Source organism: Micromesistius poutassou, assembly GCF_964030765.1.
Source record: "Micromesistius poutassou genome assembly, chromosome: 16".
NCBI lineage: Eukaryota > Metazoa > Chordata > Actinopteri > Gadiformes > Gadidae > Micromesistius > Micromesistius poutassou.
Genome location: NC_140286.1, coordinates 244645 through 271262, shown reverse-complemented (window position 1 = coordinate 271262; position 26618 = coordinate 244645). Strand labels below are relative to the sequence as shown.

The following is a 26618-nucleotide window of genomic DNA, read 5'->3' as shown; positions in this document are numbered from 1 at the left end:
ACTCTGGTCTACACGTCCCGCACCAAACTGTACATCCGCACAGATGCTGGCGGCGAGCTATTTTCGTACGTAAATGCTAGTATAGATGGCATAGCATCGGAGCACTAGATCGGAGTTTTTCCACGCCATCTAGTGGAAATAAGAGATGACACATAATAAATTAAAGTGATATACGATTTAATTAAGCGTTTTGTTCCTTAGGAATAAGTCCAGCAGAGCCGACTTACTGGAGAAAACATTGTAATTGGAATCTACACAAAGTAAACCACTTTCCGAATAAAGAAATTCTGTATTTTTTTCTTTATAACTTTTTATTAACATGGACACTTAGGTAGGAGGGAGATTGAGCATTTCCATCACACATCAAGTCAAAACTATACGTTTCTTTTTCCGATTTTTGAACCACCACATGAACATTGACTGTACAAATGGAACCAATTACAACCACCAAAATATTGGGCTGCATATTACGCCTGGTTTCCTACAAATGTTTCTGATCAAAGTTGCAAACATTCAAAACCAAGAGGAAAACCTCACTGCTTTAACACTTCTGGAAAGCCAAGTACAAACTGAACAAGTTGAACATTTTTTTCCTTGGAATTTTTTGCCTTCTTATTTTTACTTATTACTTACAAGTGGACTACGTGGAATCTAGAAGGAATGTGTTCAGGACAAACTTACATACAACATAAAGAAAACAAAATCATTTGTGGACGAAGGTGAGACAGAAACAAAATGTTGCCTCAAGCGACCATTTAGTGTTTTGATCCTACGAGGGACCCTGGACTCTGAACGGGGCCAACATTTCAAGGGACTTGGATGGCAAACACAAGAAGACATGTGATGTGTAATGACAGTAAAAAAATAGAGCTTCCCAGGATTACCAAGATGGTCGGTACCTTAGGTACATTACTATGGGGCACATGAGAAAAGCTATGATTACACTATGAATAGGTTTGCTTCTAGATAGAAACTCCTAAAGATGGCTCCAGAAGTTTGACTACTAAAGTCAGACTAGATCTCTCAAATACCAGTACAATGGATGCGGCGATGACTTTTGTGGACAAGTTGTTTAGTTCATCCGTGTAAAACCATTTCATTACAATCGGTTCACATAAATCACTTGTTAATCCCAATAAAAAATAAAAAAAAAGGTACCTTTCTCATCAGCAGAGACTCATGGAATTGAAATAGAATATGAGTTAATCCTAACAACTAATTAACTAACAAATTAATTAAACGTGGCTATGGACGTTTTACAGGTCGGAGGGCCTTTGACCTCACCCTCCGAAGGGGATTAATACTCTGTATTCTATTCAATGATTCTGCTTTACTTCTATCAGGAGGCTTGAGAAAATACTGAATCTGGCCCACTTTTTTTGTTTAAGGACCACTTGAGTATTAAACTAAAACAAAAAAGGACCAGAAAAATCACCCATACTATTCAACAGTACTACACATAATTCTAAACATACTCATGCTTCACAGGGAGAAAATAATAACCATGTACACACGCACACACAAGCACATTTTCAAATTCTTATTTTTAACCGTCATCTGGGAAGAGTGCCTATTTACCAAAGTAGTAAAATAAAGCTATAAATATGAAATATGTCAATTCCCTCAGTGTGTTTATTTTATTGAAAACCATAGTTGACTTAAGAGATGTAGCCATGTCAAATGATGATAGCATGTTACTACAGTAGCTATCGGAAAAAATTGGCTACTGTTGTATACCCTATTCAATGCATATATTGAATTTGATAAAAAAAAGAAAGTCAACGATTAAGTAATTTGGCTTGGTTCAGGCAACAAACTTGCATGTCAGCAAATTAAATGTTAGAGTCAACCTAAATTCTTTTCACTTTGCAAACTATGCCGCTTCTTCAGATTTCAATCTTTCCAGTATACCTATCAACAGCTGTTTTCAGACCAGAGGGTGCATATGCTACTCATCAGCAAATGACGGTTAAAAACAATCACAGATAAGAAAAATACATTTAAATAATTTACGATATATTTACACAATAATGTATGATATTTTCCAGCAGTGTCTTCATTACATGTTCTCATCTCTGTGAATACATCTTCTTAATCTCCCATCTTTACTTTCGATGTCTGGAAGACAAAATATAACAATTTTTAAGGTTAGCAGAAACTGTACACAATGATCCCCTTCAATAAATAAGCTAAACCATAGGATAAAACCCAAATGAACTGCTGAGCAAGCTTCAGTTGATTAACATGTTCTTATGTCTATGTGGGGAGCAACGGGAGTAGTCTATCATTTGGTAGGGCTCAAAAATAATACACAAAGGACCCAATGAGGGATACAATGATTGGAACAGAGAAAATGTAAAAAGGTTTTCAGAAAGAAAATAGGATTGAAGCGTTGACAAACTTCACACTTTGTGATTAAGTGTTATTTTAGCTTAATTTCATTATGAAACTCTTATTTTCATAAAACAAACCTGAGAGATACTTACATGCCCATCATGTGCTTGACCCTAATGACTAAAAATTGCACTTGAACCTGACCCATGTAATGCTTCTACAGCAGCTACTTGGTCCATTCAGGGTTACCACTATAACCCAAATGTCGTTATATTGTGGTTCATTCTGCAGACTAAAATTTAAAGTAACTTGTCTGAAAAGGATATAGCCGTTACTGTTCCTACAACTCAAGCCACTAGAGGCTGCTAATGAGAAAAGGTCTACAGTGCAAGTGTCCTTATCGCTTACCTGCAGAATGGCTACGATGACTCCGAACAGGCCAATGGCGCTGCCAAAGATTTCCACAATGAGAATTTTGACGAAGAGGTTGGCGTTCTGGGCATCAGCCAGGGCTGCCCCGCTGCCCACGATACCAACACAGATGCCACAGAAGAGATTGGAGAAGCCCACGGTCAGCCCAGCACCAAACATAGAGTAACCTAGGATTCAAAAAGGTTTAAAGGTTCAGCAAGAGTTAAATAAAAGGTGGTATAGTATGCGTGAGGTTTGAAAGAAAAAAAAAAAAAAGTATTGGCTTTAACTACAACTATTCGATATTAACTACTATACAATATTTGAATCAAGCACTATTCAAAGCCTTCTGCATGTTCTCTCACCCGCTTGGTAATTCCTGGCGCCGATGGTTTCTGGAGTGGTTCCACTGAAGTTCTGTAAAAGAGCAGAGACTAGCTTCTTGTTGTGGACTTACACTATGAGATGACCGAAATAAAACCCCACACACACACACACACACACACACACACACACACACACACACACACACACACACACACACACACACACACACACACACACACACCTTCGTGGTGACTCATCATTTCCCATTTGGCCATACTACTCACCTCAGCCATGTTGCTGATGACGATGGCCATGATAATTCCATAGATGGCAACTGCCTCACAAAAGATGATGCTAAAATAAATTAGAACACATTTTGACTTACTGACCAAATTGTGATGAAATGATCAATGGTGTGTCAAATACGAAAGGTTGCAGCGATGGTACATTCTCCCTTATTGTCAAGAGATACCAGACGCTTTCTTGTCAGCTGTAAAACTGAAAGCTTCATAGCTTGTGATCATCATCCAATCTTCTTTGTGCTTCCTTACCAAAATCACAATAAACGTATGATTAAAGAGCATACCTGACCAGGTTCTTGGTTTTGATTCGTGGAGCTTTGACACCCCCCCCAATGATGCTGGATCCTGTGATGTAGATTCCCCTGGGAAACCCCAAAAATCACAAACCAAGACATTAAGCATTTCGAAATGCAATCCGAAATATTTCATACTTCATATGGTCCAGTTTTTCTGGTTGGTTGTTTACAATTGAGGAAGTGAGTTAATCAGTATGTTTGCAAGCTGGGAATTGTAGCACATGCTTGACAATTCCATTACAGAACTAAGATGGAGAAGTGAGGTGGAACCGTTGAACAGAGGGACAGTAATAGCCAAACATTTGCCACATGAGCTTCTCACCAGGCTGCTCCTACTACAGAGAGGGAGATGGCGAGGCCAATACCCAGGTTCGCCCACATAAAAGGGGACGTCTCTGTAAGGAACCTAGAATATAAAAGATCCAAAAGACAAACACATGACACTTGAATAAAACATGTACTGAAAGTTGCGTTAAGCATATGAGTGCCCAGTTGTATTGAGGTTATATTAAAAAAAAATTAAGGCATCAACTGTTCTTACCATGCGACATCAAAACGGAATCCAAGGTCAAAGATGGTATAACATATACCTAAAAGATTGGAAATATATATAGGTTAAAAAAAAGACAAAGCTCCGCATATAGGTCTACAAGGAATGAGCACGCATCTCATGTGACTGGATTCAGTGAGTTGCGTTAGCACTTCCATAAGCACACATTCAAACCCCCAGCCTATACGACTTAAACTACTGTATTCAATCAAATTTAAGTCGCTAATGTACCACATATAATAAATTAGGAAGGACCACATTAAAGAATGGTCAAATATCAGCAGAAGTAACACCAGCCTGTGTTACAGTTCCCGTTCTTGTCATGTGATAATCACATCTAGTTCCTCCCTGCAGGCGGCAGTGCTAACAAACAAGCTAGCACGGCTTAAGGCTGCTAGCTTTGACAGCTTGGCAAGGCACGACCTCAATGATTGCTTGACGGATGGTGTCATGGTCTCAGCATTGCACCTCAGAGCCACATCAGCGTCCCAACAGTCCCAAACCAGCATGAACTCGTTCATTTGTTTGATTAATGGCAAGGCACACCGAAACCTAGCACGATAGCATCCTGTGCAGGCAGCAAACACCTGCTCCAATGCAGTATACTATCCCGAGCATTATTACACGGTTGGACTTTCATGCACAGCACAATTCAAAGCAAGCCCGGGTCTTCCAGTGCCAGTATTAAGTCAGTGACATATGGGTCATTAATTCACCTATGGGTCTGCAATGGATTTATCCATTGCATCTATTTTCCCGGAGTTAGACGGTTCCCTTCATCACGTTAGCAGCAGCAGCTCTGACTACTACAGCTACTGACCGACATGGCTTGTGTTGTCAAACCGTGAACAAGTGAGAGGTGTGTTTGTTTGTGTGTGTGTCTGTGAACACAAACCTAACGTCGTAGGGTAGATTCAAAGTCGCAATCCGTGCACATTTCGAGAATAAACGAGTCCTTACCGACTACGAGTATAGTGCTCCAGAAGGCCAAAGTGACCCCGGTGTAGAGAATGGCGTGTCCGTTCATCATCCACTCCACGAGCATCGACCCGGTGACGGTTTAGATGTTCTGGCAAGGATAACCTATGGTTAAATTGTGTACAACGTACGTCAACAAAACACACACCAGCAGCAGCTCGAATAGTAGGCGCTAAAGGTTGTTCGGAAGGGGTAGGAAAAATGAGTGTTGTAGCCCACCGAAAGAGGAAGCTGGCGCGGGTCACCTGATCGAGGCTGGGGAGTAGCACGTGACCGGAGTCGTGACGCATCGTTGAGACAGGCTCTGGCTGTCACGTTCATTAGCGTCGCTCCTTAATTAATGTTACCCTGATTGGCAGCGTCAATGTACGATGTACAACTGCTAAATTTAGCGAAGCAGCTTAGATCTTATTTTGATCAAAGGATATACATTTACAAAAAAATGCCGACCTGTACATGTACTGCACTTATATGCAACTACACTCATGGACGCACGATGTCGCCCTTGAACTGTACAAGACTGAACGAATACAACTATTACTAGTACAACTGTGTCTTTACCACCTCCTTTCATATTTGGGATATTTGTAAAGGAGTAGGTTTACTTCTGGAAAGAGATACAGCTAAAGGCTTTAGTTTGGGGGCATTTTGTTTGACCTAATAGTCCTCTTGTTCCAAGAGTTTTGTGACTTTGCATAATTTGGTGAGGGATTTCGGGAAGCACTGAGGAATTTGGTGCTAGCACATTTAAGTTAAATGTGTGGTAAAATATATGGTGGCCTAATAGTCGGCTTTATGAACAGAAATAGAAGCCTAAACCATCATCCCAGCTATATACATCTCATATATGCTTCATGTATATAACTATTTGACTTAAAATAAAGTAGTATTTTCTTGTTAACACAAATGGATTTACAGCTTTGTTCATAAGTTATACATATTCCCTCCCTGATGCTGTCAATATCATTTTAAGCTTTAAACAATAAGTAAGCTGGAGGTTTTTTGATATAAGCACACAGGGATCCAAACTATGTAAAAGTAGCAACAGATAAATCGCCACGTCAGATGCTGGCTCCGAAACCTGTAAAGAAATGATTGTGAGACTCCTTTCTGTATCAGTTTATGGAAAACAAAACACCCCCAGAAATATAATCTTGATTCACCATGAATAATTATAAAATTAAGGTTATTGTTTGTCACTTGTGGCCATCATCAAACCACAAGAACGTTTTTGAAAGTATATTAGTCAAAAATGTCCAATCCATTCTTATCTGAAATATTTAAAAGGTGAACTTTATTGATTTGCCTGCGGCATCGAAATATACCCGCAATTAACAGTCGAAGGAAATGTTTTATTCACAAGTGGTTCATATCATTTATGGAGGATATTGAGAGCAAAAAGCAAGCAATGGATTTGAATCTGAGGAAAGTGCTTTCGCTGAACATGGGAAAGTCAACTGTTTTACATAACCTGTCCTCATTAAATGCACATCTGAATTATATGTGCATGTTTCCCATGAGGGCATCAGAGTCAATGAGTGTATTCACCCAGACATATTTTGTATTAAAGGTAATATCTAAACTGTAGTAGCATACAATGTGAGCATGCATGAACCAGAATAACAAACACTCCTATACGCACCTATAGGCCTACATTGCCCCTGACTATTGTCTCTGGGGCAGGAAAACTATTGGAAATATAGTGCTGCATAGCCAATAAAAGTTACTATATGTAATGACTTACAGTTTACAAATTCCTCAACAGCTAAAAAAATATTGTCCATATCAGCTACTCAGTCATTAGGCTGTTAATCACCGTCTCCTTCACATGCCCCAGCACACGCACACACGCACACGTGCACACACCCAGACACACACACACACACACACACACTGGGAGGTATTCTGGGAAGTATTTTCATTCATTCAGTCAATCTTTTTGGACTGAAAACGTTTTTTTTATCAACTATATCCTGATCTGGGTGGGTTTGCTTTATCCTAATTTCCAAGACTTGAAACTTCAACAGCCAGAATAAGAGTTATTGTCGGTCACTGTTACTGTCAGCTACCGTGTACACGCAGCTATCATGATCTTTCCCTATGGTTCTCTCTTCATATCTGTAAATAAGTCCCTTCTTTCTCGGTGCAACATCCCTTCTCCCACCTCTGATGTCGGCCTAATCACCATTCATTCATAGCTGTTAGGTTTATAATTATTTTCGTGGATGCTAGAGGGGTTCCTCTTTACCAGGGAAAAAAAATTGTTCCTCTTCCCACAGCTTTACAAATAAGCCATCTTTAGAAAAGTACATTGAGTTTTGCATGAAAACAGCATTGATTTTCTAAACGTGCGCACGTTGTTTATGCTTGATTAGGTGCTTATAAGTATGGTCACAAAGCAGATTTCCGTAATTTCCCACTGAAATCACCAGTCGCTGTGATTAGCATGTTCACAGTCCCTGTTCAGGTATAACAGGGCCTAAATAAATCAGCTCTCAATTAAGGTTTTAATTGTCCCCAGTTTCCCCAAAATAAGATTTTCCTTGGGAGATTTTTTCTATGATTTTCTTTAGAATATGTAGCCATCATGAGGTGCTATTCTAAACTGAGGTTATCAATGTAAATCAACGTGTGACATTGGCGTATTGAGATTTATTTTTTTGTATTTTGTGAACTAACGATTTTTTTTTTTTTTACCTCTGGTATTTCATTATTCAACACCTCCCCTTCGGTTTGATATAATAACTCTATGTCTCACTTACCTGAGCCTGCTAATGGTGTTTGCCTGAAACAATCTTAATCTTATAATTCGATTTGGCTTCAGAGGCTAGCCGTAATGCTCAGAGGGAATTCTTGAGTTTAACATTGATCATTGGCAGTAGACACTAACTGATTGCTGTCGTTGTCATGGATGTGCACCCTTTGGCATTGAAATATACCCGCAATTAACAGTTGAAGGGAATGTTTTATTCACAAGTAGTTCATATCATTTATGGAGGATATTGCGAGCAAAAAGCAAGCAATGGATTTGACTCTGAGGAAAGTGCTTTCTCTGAACATGGGAACGTCAACTGTTTTACATAACCTGTCCTCGTTAAATGCACACATTATCTCAACTATATGTGCATGTTTTCCATGAGGGCATCAGAGTCAATGAGTGTATTCACCCAGACATATTTTGTATTAAAGGTAATACCTAAACTAGCATACAATGTGAGCATGCACAAACCTGACTAACAAACACTCCTATATGCACATAGGCCTACATTGCCCCTTAATGACTATTGTCTCTGGGGCAGGAAAACGATTGGAAATATAGTGCTGCATAGCCAATAAAAGTTAGTATATGTAATGACTTACAGTTTACAAATTCCTCAACTAATACCTCAGTTAACATAATCACCATAATCAGGCAATTATTACTAGATCGATAAATGTTCAATTGATGTCTGGGTTTCCTTTTCCAATGGCAGCATAGGCTATTCATTGTTGAAAGAGAATCAATTTCCCAGAGAGAGTGGTAAATAGTATTTAAACACACTCTTTTAAATGATTTTAAATGGCAACAGTATAGGGCTGAGCAACTTAAAGGTTGTATCAGTGATTCAAGGCAGAGACATAAATTATCACATTAATTTGATCTTTCCTCACGCTAGCTGCCCTCCCAATAAGCAGGCCGTCTTTGTAGGCAGCCTGTGCTCCAAGATCGTACACAAATGGTACTACCAACCACTTAAAACCAAAATAAATAGTATTCCAACCAATCACCGAAAAGGGGTGGGTGTTGTGGGGTTTTTGCTCTGCATTCATGATCATTTTTACTGGATGCACGAAACACGGAAGGGAGGGGCAAGCTGGTTTGTTTGGGATCTTGCTTCAAATGCCAAGTGACGTCACCCAACATCACTGATACAGCCTTTAACTCACTGGAGACAAAACTTTCTCTACAGAAAAAAAATCAATCAATGGGATGATTGATCGGTGGGTAGATGGTGTTTTATTTTTCAGAATCAGAAAAGGTTGCCAACTTGCCAAATACATTTTCACATATGAGGAATTTTTCTTTAATTTTTTTACACAGTGCAGGTTTAGGTATCAAATACTGTCCAACCCTGCAGTCCATCCAACTATCCATTCATTGAACTCCATCTAAGTGGTTAACTTACTTCCACACATCAAATAAAATCACGACCGCAAATTATAATATTCAAACTCTTCTATCCGGATGATAAGGGTTGGATTGTCCTGTCTATCAGGCTAATGTTCAAAAACATATACACCCCCTCACATCAATAGAAATGAAAAACCTTTCAAATGTTCAGTTCTTACGTGGCAGATGAGTCTTTGTCTGCTTCCCTGCTCTATTGTCAGCCCCTCTTTGGAACTGAAAAGCTGCCTTTTGGGGGTTGTTTCTCTTTCACAGATAGTACGTCAATCATCATATCCCAGATGATGTTACATATGTGACATATCAAAGGACACATCATTTTCATGCTCTCAGCCCCCTATTTTCATTTCTACACCAACTACAGCCTAACACAGGTTTAGGAATCAACAGGAATGGAATAGGCATTTTGGATTTCCTTTGAAGAGCTTCCAAATATATTCATTTGTGGTTCATAAATAGTCATTATAAGCACCCCAATTGCCCACACCCACAACCACAATAATCCAATACCTCTTCATATGTCACCATAGTAACGTGTGAAACCAACCCAAAACAACTTAAGATTGTCTTCAGTGGTCTGAATTGTTGACCAAAAGGATACGTGACATTCACTGCAAATGATAGGGTTAGGGTTAGAAAAGAAGAAGAAATACCAGAAGAAATAATCTACTCTCCATTAATCCCAGACGGTAAAAATATAGGCAGGAATCTACAAAAAAGATATACAGAAAATAAAGTGTAAAAATGAAAATGCAGAATGTAAATGTAAACATTAATGACCATATGCTCAGCCTACATGAGAGGCAGCTTTAAGATCTGTGCGCCACAGATCTGGAACAAACTTCCAGAACATAATAGCTCCACTTCACTTTATTTTTTTAATTCAGGGCTCAAAACATTTGTTTGCCAAAGCTTTTAATTCAAACGATCTGCATGTTACAAAGGCTATATATATATATATATATATATATATATATACATACATACACATACACACACACACACACACACACTTAATTATTGTTTGTTTTTTATTGTCTGAGTGCTAGCAGGGCAGCAGGAACAAAAGGGATGAGTCCTGAATGCAGACGAGAGAAAAATGTAACAAAATGGCTTTAATAAGGAAACTCTGAATCTCATTTCCACAAACTTGCATAGAAAAGAAAAAAAAAGAGAAATACAATGTCAAAGAGACATGACAAATATAACGAACTGACAAGCGAAGAATGGAAGTGAACTGGTACATATGGGGGAGACTAATGAGGGAATGAGGTGCAGGTGGGACGATTTACAAGGAAGCTCATGTGTGAATTGATTGCAGATGAGAGTGACAGAACCAGCGACGCAGGGGGTTAAGTCAAAGGACATCTGGTGGAAAGGTGGGGAATGGAAACTAAACAGAGAGACAGTCTTGCCGACATTACTAATATTGAACATCTTCAACAATAGTGTCTGCAGTGGCATTGTCTCGGGAGGAGATTTGTCAACACAATAAAATAAAAAAGTGTTAACTGAAAGATTGGGGTCTTTGATTTAGTATTCTTGCACAGCAAATGTCAGATTGATTTCAGTGACATTTGCTCCTACCGTCGCTCCTTGATGGAATGATATAACTGAATGATCAAAAAGCTAAATGCATGAAGCCGGCATGGAGTTCAGCAGCCTGTATCTTAGCAACATTTCTAGTAATAAAAAAGAGATGCAGAGCAGAATCCCCCCTTATTCATATTATAGGCCACGTGACGTTGCTAGACCAAACAGTACGGGGGTGGTTTGAATCACGCTTTATGTAACTTTAAGACAACTTTAAGATGTAGTAAGACATTTGTACCTCTCACGAGAATTCCTCCTGCGAAACATTTTGCCTCAATTTGTAGCCCTAAGAGGATGAGATGCGTTGGAAAAAAAGAGAATAGGGCCTACATGAAAAACAAACCTACTTGTTCACTAACCTTAACCGCCTAAGAAACAAGGCTCTGCGTTGAATGTCCCTGGGGCAGGAGAGTGTAGTGTAAGCTATCCTTAAGGTAAGATGCTTAAACCCCTATATGCTCATTAATGCTCATTTCCATGTATCTGGAAAATGGAAATCTAAAATGCCCTTCACTGTAAACCGTTTTGTTTAAAAGTCTCTGCAAAAATAGAACAGAAAGTTATTGGTTTCCACTTTCCCCTTTGTGCAGCAGAGCCCCATCACTGACCTGCAATCGCAAGCACAATGCAGGGAAGGCACCTGGACACCATTGGACACATTGTCCTTCTATGAAACGCTGGGCAGCTAATTGTGCATTCTGTGCATGTCCCCTAAGCCCTGCTCTGCTCACAGGGAGGAAGACAGGAAAACACAGGGAATAACGCAATTCCTGCTCTCAATTATTGATAAGTGAAGGAAAAATATATATACATTTGGCAAATTGACAAATTCCTGAAATACAAGCCAGAAGGTTGCTGGGTGTTCAAAACACACAATAATTCAAGCTTATTAAATTCTTAATAAATTTAATTAATAAATTTAAGTTAATAAACTTAATAAATTCAGTCTTTTTGGACTGTACTGCAAATCTATTGCTTGATTAGATGTCCATTTAGCTGCGAATCAACCACAGCAATGCATTGCAAGGTTTGGCTGTAATGACATTTATGTAGATGTTTATATTATTTATATACAAATAGTGAATATTGAGCACTGAATATTGTTGAAATATTGAAAAATACAATCAGTTATGCAAATTTGTTAAGCAAAATCAGCTACATATTGTGTCCAATATAGAACAAAATTCAGATAAACAAACATGAAAAACAAAAGTGAGCCATACAATATTCATAATCGACAAATAATGTCTGGACCAACTTCTACAAGCACTAAATAACAATAATATTTTTGAGAAGTTTGCCCAGACAAATAATGTCTGGACCAACTTCTACAAGCACTAAATAACAATAATATTTTTGAGAAGTTTGCCATCAACATAGCACAGAAACAGCCCTGGAGTCACAAATGATTTACCGATGGCTGCAGACTCTGGCGCATGCGTTGTGTTACTGCTCCCCCTCAGTGAAGTCCTTATAGACAGACTAAAACAGTGTTACTGGAACTGCTCCAGGCTGATTTTCATTGAATTTAGCAGGACTTTTTCTATATGTTTTGTGTTGATTTAACTAGGAAATACCACACTGAACAATCTTAGAACCTGTGCTGTTTACCCTGTAGGCTTACATACAGTATAACCCTTGGGATAGATCATCTGTCATGACAACATTTCCCTGCATGGCTACGCAGATGATACACAGCTGTACCGGTCTTTCAAACCGGACACCAGTAAATAAGCTTCAATACTTTGCTGCCTTTACAACATCATAAGCTGGCTGTCCCAAGCCTTCTTAAAGTTGAACTCTGTCAAGACAGGGGTTCTCATTATTGGCCAATTATTGGCCACTAATTGGCCAATTAGTGGGTTTGTTTTGAGACATGTTCAGAGCCAATGCCTGGAGCTTCTGTACAAGTTGCCTGGAGCAACTTGTACAGAAGTTGCTCCAGAAGTAGTCCATTCCTGTATTTATCAACTGAGGAATATCTCACAGAGCCCAGGAGGTTACATATGTATGTGAGTTGCACGCATGCTTTAATTAAGGCTTTACCCCGACCCACGCTTTAGTCGGTTGCACACGCTTTAAGTTAATTGCACACATGCTTTAAGAATTGAGAAAGAACAAGTTAAGAATGTGTAGTGAATACACATTCTTAACTTGTTCTAATACACGTGTGGAGTGTGGAGCTCTGGTGTTGTGCTGTGTTTTGCATGCACGCAGATAGGTGCATGCACGGCTGCTTTATTGCATACTAGGCTTACACTTATTTGTATTCTTCACATGGATCCAAGCTAACAGAATAATTATATAAACTGCCAAATAAGCAAGGGTTACACTTTATTAATTTAATGTTCAAAGAGTTCCTCCATATCAGCTGCACCAAACGCTGAGTGATTACAGAATTTATACAGAAAGAAATTATTAAAACGTATATTTAGCATCCAGCCCATAACAATACAGATTAAATAGCGTTGCTTATGTAAGTGACCCTGTATATTCTAGCAGAGCGCTTTGGATGTGAGATGCTTTATTCGTTTTTTGTTCCATGTTATACATCGACATTGATGAAAAACATTAAAGGTTAGCACTAGAAAAATAATAATCTCTTCACAGAACATTGAAGCATCCAGTGGCTTGTATTTAAACCCCTGTTCCAGTGTGCTGCTCTCGGCTTGCATGCAGAACTCGGCACAACCCAGTGCGGAGTGCTGTAGAGCAGGGGACGGTCGCTTTGGTAAAGGTTGTGATTTTCGCATGTGCAACTCTACTGGAGTTTCATCAGTAGCACAATATAATGTTTGACTGGCCTAAGTGAATCGATCTCAAACTGCCTTTTTTTTTGCATTTCTTTGAGAGCAGTAATTTCAACGTTTACAGGTCTACCACAATTTCTGAATGTAGAATGTAACATAATCTTATTTAAGGTCATTAAGCTTAATTGAGTAGCTCAGTAAGCCGCTCTTAGCCATGAATTGCATTCATTACATTTGATGCAAATTTCTTGTGGGAGGGTAGACCATTAACCAAGGTACGTTTTGAACAAAAGTATTGAAATAGAACACTAAACCTCTATCCAGAGGGGTAGTCAAATGACAATATTGTTTTGTGTTCTCAAAGAATCATCGAGGCTGACATTTTTCCATTATCAATCTAGATATGTTGAACATTTAATTGCGTACTCATGTTATTATTTCTACGTATGAAGCGTATGAGACCTTACATTTCTATAATTTTCTTACCAAATTAAAGTGTATTTCTGAGCAAAAATACTGCACACTACACACACATTGCCGGGCTCCTCTGACACAGGGACATATAGAGGAGTTGAAGAAAACTGGTTAATTGCAAAACTGGAAGTCTGTTGCATGCAGAGCAGGTGGTGAATACTGACATGAATGAGCTCTGCTTGATCTGCGTGGTGATTGTGCCACCCATCACAAACTCCACAAATATATATTTAATAACCAAAATAAACACTATATTTTCAGGTTATCTTAATAAAGATGTAAAACTTTCTTGCGACGAGTACTATGCTATCATATCTTACTTTTACACAATCGCCAGAACAGTCCATGTCCTGTTGCCTTGAGCTCCTCTCTTCTCCTTCACTCCTTTCGTCTCCTCTGCCCTGGTCCTCTCCCCTTGTCTCCTTCCCTTCACTGTCTCCTTTACTCCCCATCCCCCCCCTCTTCTTTCCTCCTCTCATAGCCTCTCCATTTGTCTCCTCCCCGCCACGCACTCCGCTTCACTCGTCTCCTCCCCTCTCCTCTTAATCCCTCAGGTTTTTCATGCCATATCATTGATCCTCATTTCCTCCAACATTTCTCCCCAACCGCTCATGTGTCCTAAGGGCCCTTTCCGGCCAGTCCAGAATGCTAACTAGAATATGTGCTGCATTGTCTTTCTGTGGTTGTGGTGAGACACCAACAGACACACACATACACATGTATGTGCGTACACGCACATGCACACACACTCACACACAAAATCGGAAATATGTTTTGCACGTTCTTTCGGCTGACCCTCGCCTGACAGGAAGGCCGAGGGAAGGTCAGCACCCAGGGGTGTCTTCGTTGTTATGGTTTCTGAGTGTTGCTGCCAAAGCATTCAAATTATTATTTTTTTAAAGGTGTGAGGACTGAGGACACTGAGGAGAATAACGGTGTCCACCACAGCAAGGTCACTAGTCTGTTTGTGCACCTGTAGCTTGTTATTCATTTATTTAAGGTTTATTTGAATATGGACAGATACAGAAACATAGACAAGCATGAGACAGTCCTCCGATGTTTGTATTGTAGTGTTTCTAGCCAAAGCTAATTTACGATACTTGTCCCTAGTGGGGCTTTTGATTAAAAATATTAATACAGGTTAATTAAAAATGGAAATTAAATTAAATGGAAAATAAAAGAGGATAAAAGAAGACATACAGAGAGCACATTGTAAAAAAACGAAGTATGCGAGCATGATTGTTGCTGAATTAGCCACAATTTTGTGTTTATTTTGAAGGTGTCAAATGTTGGGATACATCTCAAGTGATCTGGCAGTGAATTCCATAATTTTGTCCCTTTTACTGAAAAGGCTGATTGAGCAAAATATGTTTTGCAGAAAGGGATACTACAATTGCCTTTTGACATTGAACGGGTGGTTGATCTGGCACCAGTCTGCAATCAATTTATTGTCTTGCAGAGCGGTTGGGGAGCAGTGTTATTTAGGCATTTGAAGACTAATTTAACTAAACGTAAGGAAAAACAATTAGCAAAACTTAAAATCTTATATTTGCTTAGAATTTGGCAGTGATGATATCTTCTTATATCTATCTTCTATATCTTCTTGTCCAGGACTTTCACTGTCCAGGACTTTCACGGTGCCCCGGCTGCGGTGCCCCGGCTGCGGTGCCCCGGCCGCTGTGCCCCGGCTGCGGTGCCCCGGTCGCTGTGCCCTGGCTGCGGTGCCCCGGCTGCGGTGCCCCGGTCGCTGTGCCCCGGCTGCGGTGCCCCGGCTGCGGTGCCCCGGTCGCTGTGCCCCGGCTGCGGTGCCCCGGCTGCGGTGCCCCGGTCGCTGTGCCCCGAGTGCAATGCAATGACACCTTTATTATTAATAATTAATGAAACAACTATTGATAGGGGGTGCTAGTATATCGTAAATATTTTTTGACTACTTATCCCAGGCTGTCCTAGTGTAAAGATCAATTATTAATTAAGTATGGTCATATGGATTTATTGTAGGGCTATGAATCGGCATACCCTACCCAATACATGCCATCTGAGGCGTAAACGCCATCTGACTTTGGTTTTTCACAGTAATTGGATTTGGAATAAAGAGACTGGTAAATGAGAGAGATAGTGTGCATGAGAGTGCGCCAGAGGGACAAATAGAGCGAGAGAGAGAGAGAGAGAGGAGGGGGGGGGGGGGGGGTGGGAGGAGAGAGAGAGAAAGAGAGACAGAGTAAGAGAGAGAGAGAGAGAGAGAGAGAGAGAGAGAGAGAGAGAGAGAGAGAAAAAAAACATAAAAAGAGCAGCCGACCACCTAAGAGAGAGTTAGTGTGCGCGAGAGAGAGAGCGTGAGAGTGAGAGTCACTGCGCCTGCTATAAAACCATTGGCATCTCCCTCACTCTAAGCTCATTTCTGGGACAATTTGAGAAACAGCCAGGGAACAGATCCATCCGATACAGCTCAGCTCTGCTGGGGGGCGACAGAGACAAAAGGGGATGCCGGAGGCAGGATGAATCCAGAGCATTTCCACAGCGGAGCCACTGCAGAGAGCACCACTGTGTGCTCCTTGTTAAAGGTCTGGAATTATCCACTCTGCGTGGAGGAGACGGGCTGAGGGAAGAAAGAGAAGCGACTATATTATTATAACCACCGGACAGGACACCCAAATGCAGCCTGACTCCTGATTGTGCAACCAAGAAAAAGTACAAGAAAGTACCAAAAGAAAAGAGCAGAAGAGAACAGCAAACGAAAGCCTGGTTTGTTTTGTCTTGGCTGGAAAGCCTCTCAACCTGCCCCGCGAGAACTTCCTCCACCGGGTCTACCGACAGCTCTGGGGAACGCCTCTCGAGTGCCGCTCGCTCGGCTGTCACGCGCGTAGAGCCATGTGAGCTCAAGAGCCGGCGGGTTTGGGCCGTGACATGGGGAGGGTGGCCTCTGGTCCACGTGTCGCTGGACGCACTTTACTTTATTGACGTGCTCGCGTTGGTGCTTGGGCGGTGATGCAAGGAGACCTCAGACTTGCCACCCGATGGACGCAGCAGTGACTGATTGAGTGAATGTGAATGGTTTGTTTGAGGGGGTAGAACAGCTGGGGGGCTCAGCGGAGGCTGCCCTTGCCTTTTGTCCCTGCTTTCAAAAGCTTGTTATCTTCCTCCACCCCCCCCCCACTCACTCGCTCACTTCTTTCACATCCTCCTTCTCCGACATTCCTTTGATTCCTCTCCATTGATCGTGGGTTTCTGTCCGTTCAAATTGACTCAAGTTGCGCCCCCTACCCCACTCTGCTACATCAGCCCTTACTCTCCTCCATCCATCTCCCCGCTCTCTCTCTCTCTCTCTCTCTGTCTCTGATCTCACTTTTTCTCTCTCTCTCTGTGCTCGCCTTATCTCTACCATTGTGTAAAACTCCACTGTCTCTTGTCATTATATTTTCTCAGTCCAATACCGCGTTATTCATTCTGCGAGGCCACTTTCCTGTGCACCTGTCTTGCTCTGCCACCCCGTGACATAAAAGAGGAGAGGCAAGACTCCCCTCTCCTCCCGCCGACCCCTCATCCCATCACTACCCACTCTAGATCACGACCCATCACTACCCACTCTATTCTGCATCCACAATGTTCTCCTCCACCTCCTCCTCCTCCTCCGATGAGCTGTGGAACTCCACCGAGGGTCCGTCGTGGAGCAACGTCTCCCATTGGAACTCTTCCTTGGGCAGGGAGGGAAGGGGGGGCGTCGGTGGCGAGGAGGAAGGGGAGCAGCACCCCTTCCTCACGGACGCCTGGCTGGTGCCCCTGTTCTTCTCCCTCATCATGCTGGTGGGCCTGGTGGGGAACTCTCTGGTCATCTACGTCATCTCCAAGCACAGGCAGATGCGCACCGCCACCAACTTCTACATCGGTGAGTGGCAGCAGGTCGACGGGCCACTGCGCGTGATGGAAATGTTCTGGGCTTAGTAGTTCCGTTAGAAAAAAGGCATGAGTTTAGCTTTTCGCGATTTTAATAAAAATATGAATATCTTAATATATATATTTGGGTATTAAGTTCAATTTGCAGAGTGAACAGGTTTCTTCTGTTTTTTGCTGCTTAGAACTTAAATAAACTAATGTATGAGTTTATCTAATTAGGTAGGTGTAGGTAGGATGTAAACATTTAACTATAATATTTGTTGGTTCTATATATTAACCTGCATGGTGCAAGATACAGACTGCTGTGGTAACAATAAATAACCAAGTAATACTAAACAGTCCCTGTAGAAGATTATTAGTTTTTTATGCCGTGTTTTACTGCAGGTGTTCAGACGCTGAGGGACATTAACAAGAACACCCCACTGGGAACAAATTATCATGTGTGAATCCTAATAACCTGTCAACCAATCAAATGAACAAATGAACATGTCAGACAGGTTGTCAAGTTACAAAGATTGATGTCCTGACAACCAAGTCTGATCCCAGTTTTCCAACCCATACCTGGTATTCAGGGAATACTGACGTTTGCCGACGTGATTGATTTTCTGAAGGCCACCTTCACAGAATTCCAATAGAAACTGAGAGATTGATTGTCAAGGTTGAGTCAACAAGATGACATCAACGTTTCATGTCCATTTTTGTACTTGTGTGGAAATGTGTGAGGGTGTGCGTCAATGCATTCACATCCCATCGCAGTATACATGATCTGAATTTCTACTTGGAATAATGTAATATGCCAAGGCACTGCCGTATTACAATTGTCTATACACTGAAGACTGTTTAATATTCAGAAACATCGCTAAATCTGGTACCAAAAATATCCACAAATAACCTTGAACATGAACATGTCCAGCTTTAAGTCAATGTAATACAAATTGTTTAATAAACAGTTTGTGTCATTTTATGCTTGGAATTTAAACCTTTAATTTCCTGTTTTTAATGGTGCAAATTTCATTTCAATATCAGATGGTAGGGCTCATTCAATCTCTGCTTCCTGCTGGGATAAACTATGCACAGCTGTTCATAATCAGGTTGAGAAGATCTATAAAGATATAAATATTGTACAATGAATAATGATTTCCTGCCTTCAGTCAGTAAGATGCTCTGAAACATCTGAAAAACAACCGTTAATTATTGACACAAACAAAACAACCTCACTTTAGCACTTTAGGTAAGCTTTACTTGCGGTGAAGACTTAATCACATTACTTCAATGTGATCACCGAAAATCTAATTAATCACACATTACACTGATAAAAGACACTTCCAGGTGGTTGCCTGGAGGCCGGAATATATATTTGGAGTTTAAATTTGAGACACATAATACTGTGTCCAAACACATGAATCAACACTGTATGAGAAATGAATAATAATATCCCCCAACACACATCACATGACGTCAACGCTGACTCAGCGGATAACCTATCAGACAAAAATCCTGATTGGAATGTTTATCTTATGGTCAGTCGTTATCACAGTAATGTTCTGTTTAAAGTTAGGGGTCAAGCCTTGAGGATAAATGGATGTCTTGCGGCAGGAGTGTGTTTGTGACAAACCCTTTTATATTTGTCTCTTTTAATCCACAGCAAACCTGGCCGCCACAGACATCACCTTCCTGGTGTGCTGTGTGCCCTTCACGGCCACCCTCTACCCCCTCCCTGGTTGGATCTTTGGCGACTTCATGTGCAAATTTGTTGCCTTTCTTCAGCAGGTGAGAGCTTGACTTTTGTTCAAACACATTTCCTGTTATTTTATCCACGATTCATCCTCGGGAAATTTCAAAACACAGCTGTGTGGCGCCTCTTTTCTTTTCAGGTGTTTTACCCCTTATTATGGAAATATGTCCACATTTGACCTTGCTGCTCACACTATTCAAATTGACTTTGTGATGAATGAAAGGCACTTGTCCATGTGGGAACGGCTTTAATCGAAATTAAAGAAAGAAACCCTGAAATTAGTTTAACAAGCTCGACCTGTGCCAAGCGGCCATGGCACCTCTGTGTGATTGGTCAAGGCTTCCTCATGTAGCACTTAAACACATACTAAATCAAATACAAAATAAAGTCCACTATTTAGCTTCAAAGTATTGAAGGGATTTAAGGTACAGTTAAGAGAAATAGTTTTGCCATTTTTCCGATATTTACAAATCGTATTAATTCACCCATATTACACAGAGGTATGAAAATAAGCAGAAATATCTGCAAAGTTTGTTCAAGTATTATTAACTCAAATATTATTCATAATTAGTCAAAATAGTGCACGAGTCCAAGAACATCACTGTTCTCAAAATGTTTCCTGTAATTTCGATAAGAATTATAGAGTGACATCTTTGAAGCTTATTGCTTATTATCTTCCCAGGGAGATTAAAGACGAGTTAAATTGAAGACGAGAAGTAGGTTCAAAATGAAGATGGGATAATACACAAGGGTGGTTTGGGGAGCCAGAGGGGGGGATTGAAGCAGTGAAGAAGATAACAAGAAATTAGTTAAGTCCTGGTTAAACACAGAATAGCCAGACTTAATGAACTTAATTATAAAAAGGGAATGAGCCTTTGAATCTGCCACAGACAAGAGAAATGCCAGACAGGCAAATTTTCACTTCAAGAGGGAGGCTTTCTTCTGTGAACACTTACAATAATTGAATTTCTCTTTCTTAAGATAACTACTCTTTGGACTAGATAAATCTTGTTCTTTCACAGTTTTTATAATTTATTTAGCACTAAAAAGAAAGACCCATCATTTGGCTATCTTTAGTACTGGGTCAGCTTGTGTCACTATCTAAAATCATCCTTCATTTCCCTCCTTGAGTGCACTAAAATGGAAAAGGTAGTTGGTCCTCTTTCAAGCTTGTTGTAATACCTCCATCTTATCATTTTTGGCTTTGTACTGTTCTATTTATCAGTTTATTATTATATTATGAGAGCAACAGTTAACTTATTTATTTTGATTTGAACAGAATCTATTGAGTTGTTTCTTTAAACAAAACATTTTTTCATATGGTACAATTAAAGACATAAGAAATGTGTGCTGTGTGCACTGTGCACTGCGCACACACTGGAGAACTGCGCAAGATCAGTTGATTGCAACGTTCCTTTTGTGAGATATTAACTGCAGCAGCGGGGTTAAGCTGCTGCAGTTTGATTAAAAAAAAAAGGTGGAGCAAAGAACACTGCTGTGCTTAAGAAGTTGTGTATTGAAAATGGAATCTCCTTTGTGAAACTGGGTAAGTTTCATAAGATCAGATGTTACGTGTGGGGTTATGTGTGGGATGCGTACACCAACTCCTGGTACTCACCTGAGTGACTCACTAAAAAAGTTATGTGCACCCCTGAGGTAGATTTGGTGTAGAGTTAAGTGAGCTGGCTTTCTCCACACATAACAGACAAGACATATAAGACACAGTAAACATAACTAAATCACAGCAATAGTGAAAGTATTGTGCAAGTGATACATCCTATTGAATATGGCCACTAGATCCCAATTAGTTCTACACACTGCAAAAACACACACACACACACACACACACACTACACACTAGGAACTGAATATTTGATCATACAGAATATGATGAGGCAAACAGAAGAGGCCAACACAATGGGTGCAGGAGAGAGAAAATCTGATTCATTGTGCTGGACACTCATACATAAATGCACTGCTATTACAACATTATCTCAACAACCTTACACACAAGGCATTGGATGAAGCATTTGCCTCTGTGTCATGTATATGCAAGAGCTATCTGTCCTTGTGGATTGTAAAGGTACATTAGCTTCTGATCAAAATACTCGCATTGATGCGCTCAGTATTTGTCAGCCTGTTGATGCACGATGATACACTTTGATTCTATAATTTGTCCACAGTAAAAGCCTTGCTGTAGCCGTGTGGAAATGCCTGAGAATAAATATGTTATCTGAAAAAAGCCTTTGATTTCCTCATATTAAAGCTGCTGTGATGGTATGATAACGAGTTGCAAATGGAGAGACCAGATGATTCAGAAAGATAAGCAGAAGGATTCAAGATTTAGAAAAGAAACTACCCCAAAATTAGGCCCACTCCCTCTCTGCCCTTTTCTATCGACAAGTCTTGCATTCACCTTCCTGTTGAGGACACATGGGTAGAGCTATGATAACGCCATGTGGGAGCAGTCAAAAGTCTAAATGATCTCTTAATAGAGGCAGGTGCAAAGTAAACAGATATTTAGGCATCTCTAAAAAAGAACACTCAAATTATAGCTCATAAATCCTACCCTTAATATCTCATTACTATACTATCACTATACTAGCAATCAACATCAAATCATTTTTCTATTTATCTATATTTAACTAAAGTTGGCTTGCATGTAATTGTATATAAAATACAATTCGGTGTCAATGTTGTCTCTTTCAAATCCCAGAAATATAATTTTCATTTACAAAAAATGGATTACAGCCCACATACCGTGATGAGCTGAATCACGTCCCAGGTACCTGGCTGCTGGTGAATTCATGTTGAAATATACACCGATAAGTGCGACAGAAAGTCAAAGTAAAAGTCAGCTTTATTGTCTATTACTTCACATGTAGCCATACAAAGCAATCGAGAAGACGTTTCTCACTATCCCACGGTGAACAGATAAAGTGCACATGCACAACAGATAAGGACATTTACTTATATCAAAAAGATAGACGATAAAATATAAAAGTAGCAGCATAAGTTTCTGTATTCAAGTTGTTAAGTTGAGCAACATTTCTGTAAGATATATTTGTAACGGTAACGGTTATAGTGCCAAATGGTCATAATGCAAAAAGATCAGTTGGTAAAATAGCAGCAATTTCAGTCTGTTTTGGGGGGTGGTAGAGGGGAGAGTATTTAGCTTCCTGACAGACTGGAAGCTGTTTGTGAGTCGGGTGGAGCGGGCACGGAGGCTCCAATACCTTCACCCAGAGTGCAGGCGGCTGAAAAGACTGTGTGGAGTGGCAGGCATTGCTCTCAATCATGGTCGCTTTTTGGGTGAGGCGGGTGACGTATGTGTCTTTCAAGGAAGGGAGTGAAGCACTCATGTATAATGCACAACAGAGTGTATCCTGGCAGCCCATCCATCCTGCATGTCTCTCTCTCTCTCTCATCTCTCTCTCTCAGTCAAACATTATGGGAAAGGAGAAGCTTTTAGTTTCTGCCTTCTATTAAATGTAAGCCTCATATACGGCACATACTGTACCTAAAAAGAAAACATATCTTTTTTTTTAAAGATATATATATCAACGATAAAATTCAAGACAAAAATGTATACATTGTATAATACATTTATTTGTGCATATTACACAAATATATGTGACCAAAAAAATATTATTAGTTTGTATTTACTTCAATTATATTATTTTATAAAACAAGTAACTAAACCAAAACTATAGAGAAATCTATGGGTTGCATATGAATGACTTTCGTTATAATGCCAATTCTCAAACTACAACATCTTGTGAACACGAAAGCAGATTGAAATGGTTGCATACACAGTACAAATATCAAGGTATAAACAGACATGTGTTCATGTCAATAGCATGATGTTGAGAAGCAAAATGAAAAGTTATACATATCCATGAGAGTGCACAACCCTATTTTTATCCCACACATTATTACATTAAATTTTTTTGTTGAATTGTCCTAAAGGGAGTAGGGGGTCATACAAAAATAAGTAATCTAATTACCATATAAATTGCAGTGAGAGCAGTGCTCCCTTGCACAGCGTACTTTAAACAGAGCATGAACTAGTGACTGATGTGCTGTGGGAAGTCGATTACTCCCTGAATCATCAGATCTATTCTCCCTGCTGTGAATGTAATTCCCTTATCTCTCTCTCTCTTTCTATATACATCTATCTCTCTCTCTCTTTCTATATGTCTCACTTTCCAGGCATATCACATAATGGGTTTTAATAAGGCTGTGGAGCTTTGAAGGTCTTGAGTGCCGCCCTCCGGACTTGGAGAGAGTGAGAGTAGTGAGACAGGGGTTAAGATGAATCCAACAGAGCCCGGGTCTTATGGAGGGCATCTTAGAAGTAAACAGGAACCTTGTCTTAATCATTCTCACGAAGCTCCGGTTCTGAGTGTTGCTGCTGCCCGTATAGATAATCTGAGGTCCTCCAAGTGGGTGAAGAAGCAATCATTTTGACCATTTATAAGAGTGGATGATAAATAGCTCCATACGGCTAATGAATACAGCATTTGATTTAAATGTATATTACAATTAGCAGTGGCGATATTGTCAATAACGGCACATAGGAACTCTGATACCATTCTAACACCCTCACATGCATACATTACATGGAGCAGAACTCATTAGTAAAACCCCAGACGCACATCCTCTTCTTTGCTGCTTCGGAGGGCTGGAAACACGGTGGATAACAAATGCAGCGCACGTGAGCAATAGCGGGTGGGTTGTAATTCAGATGGGAGGCTTTTGAGTTTTCATTAATTATGTGTATAGGCTACTGTGCCCAGCGTTGACTTAACGTTACAGGGAAGAACAGGACGGAGGAATGTTTTATCAGTTAATAGTGTTAGTTCAATCTGCTTAATTGCATTGGACTAACCATCAGAATTGACAGCGATTTTGTAAACGCAAAATGGTATGGAGCATTTTAGGTTTGATAGGTACGTATTTACACATGAAATAGCTAACCGCAGGAAGAAAAAAGTAGGTGTGATTCATCCAGATTCATCCAGATTCATCCAGGCTACAACACAATGCTGTGTTGTAGCCTGTTGCTAGTTGCTAGGCGCGGAGACCATCATCATGTTATCAATGATTGATTTATATGTTAATTGTTAATTCCATAAATGATGGAATATACTCATCCAACCCTTGCTTCACTAATATAAAATCCAACATTTGGGAGGTGCTCATGTGCATTCACGTGTGTTATAAATAAATAAATGTGTGAGTGGAGCAGTGTGGCGGGACACTGATAGGAAAATGTCCAAACAGACGATTGATGCACAATTAAATAAAACTGCATCTCCTGCAACTCCTCCCGTCCAGGTGACGGTGCAGGCCACATGCATCACCCTGACCGCCATGAGCGGCGACCGCTGCTACGTCACCGTGTACCCGCTCAAGTCGCTACGCCACCGCACGCCCAGGGTGGCCATGATCGTCAGTGTCTGCATTTGGATCGGTGGGTCCGTGCTGTCCTTTGGGTGCACTATTCTGTGTTACGGCAATAGGAGATGTTTTATGAGAGTTCACAAATTGAATTATAGAACAGTCCGATTTTATTTTTCTAGCGACGGAATACAGAACGCGAGCCCTGAAAGACCTTTTGTTTTCATACCGACCTGTCTCCTGAACCCCCCCTCCCATCGTAGGTTCCTTCATCCTGTCCATTCCCATCTTCCTGTACCAGCACATCGAGGAGGGCTACTGGTACGGCCCCAGGCAGTACTGCGTGGACAGGTTCCCCAGCAAGACGCACGAGCGGGCCTACATCCTCTACCAGTTCATAGCCGCCTACCTGCTCCCCGTCCTCACCATCTCCTTCTGCTACACGCTGATGGTGAAGAGGGTAGGGCGGCCCACCGTTGAGCCGGTGGACAACAACTACCAGGTGGGGGAAATCTAAACACAACCCTACATGCCGTTTGACGGTGCCCAGCGGTGGCTGTGCAGATGTAAATACAGATAGAGATATATCCTCCTAAGCTGAAAAATCGAGATTTGGTAGATGCTTGGAGTTCTTCTGCGAGGCCCTAACTCTGTTTCTCGTCCCTGTTCTCTCTGAGCGTCTCCAGGTCAACCTGCTGTCGGAGAGGACCATCAGCATACGCAGCAAGGTGTCCAGGATGGTGGTGGTGATCGTCCTCATGTTCACCGTGTGCTGGGGTCCCATCCAGTTCTTTGTGCTCTTTCAGTCCTTCTATCCCCAGTACCAGCCCAACTATGCCACCTACAAGATCAAGACGTGGGCCAACTGCATGTCGTACGCCAACTCCTCCGTCAACCCCATCATCTACGGCTTCATGGGGGCCAGCTTTCAGAAGTCCTTCAGGAAGACCTTCCCCTTTCTCTTCAAGCACAGGATCAGAGACAGCAACGCGGTGTCCCGCACCGCCAACGCAGAGATCAAATTTGTGGCCGCGGAAGAAGGGAACAATAACAATGTCGTGAACGGGATTGAATGAACTGCCCGCTGGAAACCGATATGATTGTTTCCGAGAACATTAGAACTGCCGTCATATTCCAGTATCGTCAAGGCCTCTGAGACTTTCTAATAAGAGGCAAACTTTGGTTAAAAGACACTTTTGCGACTTTTAAACCGTATATTCTGACCTCAGCCATGCTGAGGTCTGCTCTGTGAACACCAGCCTGGTCTTGCTCCTATTTGATAGTGGATGTTTCTCACACATATTTGTATTTGGACTATCGGACAGATACAGGCCAAAGTGAATCGGGCCAGAGTAAGTGTACTGAGACCCAAATATAGCCTGGGGGATCACAAAGGATCAGGGCCA

At 40.8% G+C, this 26618-nt stretch overlaps 2 protein-coding genes across 2 annotated transcripts; one reads left to right on the top strand and one right to left on the bottom strand.

Annotated features, from left to right (window-relative positions):
* Window positions 1-291: 291 nt before the first annotated feature.
* Window positions 292-5458, bottom strand: atp6v0b (ATPase H+ transporting V0 subunit b). Its single transcript, XM_084480885.1, has 9 exons — window positions 5418-5458; window positions 5181-5303; window positions 4212-4260; window positions 3993-4076; window positions 3659-3736; window positions 3357-3426; window positions 3111-3162; window positions 2743-2933; window positions 292-2118 (listed from the first exon to the last, which is right to left on the bottom strand). The coding sequence occupies exons 2-9, from the start codon at window positions 5263-5265 to the stop codon at window positions 2092-2094; spliced, it is 636 nt and encodes a 211-aa protein (XP_084337011.1). The 5' UTR covers window positions 5266-5303; window positions 5418-5458; the 3' UTR covers window positions 292-2091.
* A 12325-nt stretch (window positions 5459-17783) lies between these two features.
* kiss1ra (KISS1 receptor a) lies at window positions 17784-26288 on the top strand (the record flags this gene model as incomplete). Its single annotated transcript, XM_084481398.1, has 5 exons — window positions 17784-18066; window positions 19720-19844; window positions 25150-25285; window positions 25476-25714; window positions 25899-26288. The coding sequence occupies 5 exons, from the start codon at window positions 17784-17786 to the stop codon at window positions 26286-26288; spliced, it is 1173 nt and encodes a 390-aa protein (XP_084337524.1).
* Between the last annotated feature and the right edge of the window lie 330 nt (window positions 26289-26618).

Excerpts from the sequence above, each read along its gene's own strand:
- atp6v0b (XM_084480885.1), bottom strand. The coding sequence starts at position 5,265 with ATGCTCGTGGAGTGGATGATGAACGGACACGCCATTCTCTACACCGGG. Across the intron at positions 4,077-4,211 it reads TTCCGTTTTGATGTCGCATG|GTTCCTTACAGAGACGTCCC; the intron begins GTAAGAACAGTT and ends TTTATATTCTAG. Across the intron at positions 3,427-3,658 it reads AAAACCAAGAACCTGGTCAG|CATCATCTTTTGTGAGGCAG; the intron begins GTATGCTCTTTA and ends AATTTATTTTAG.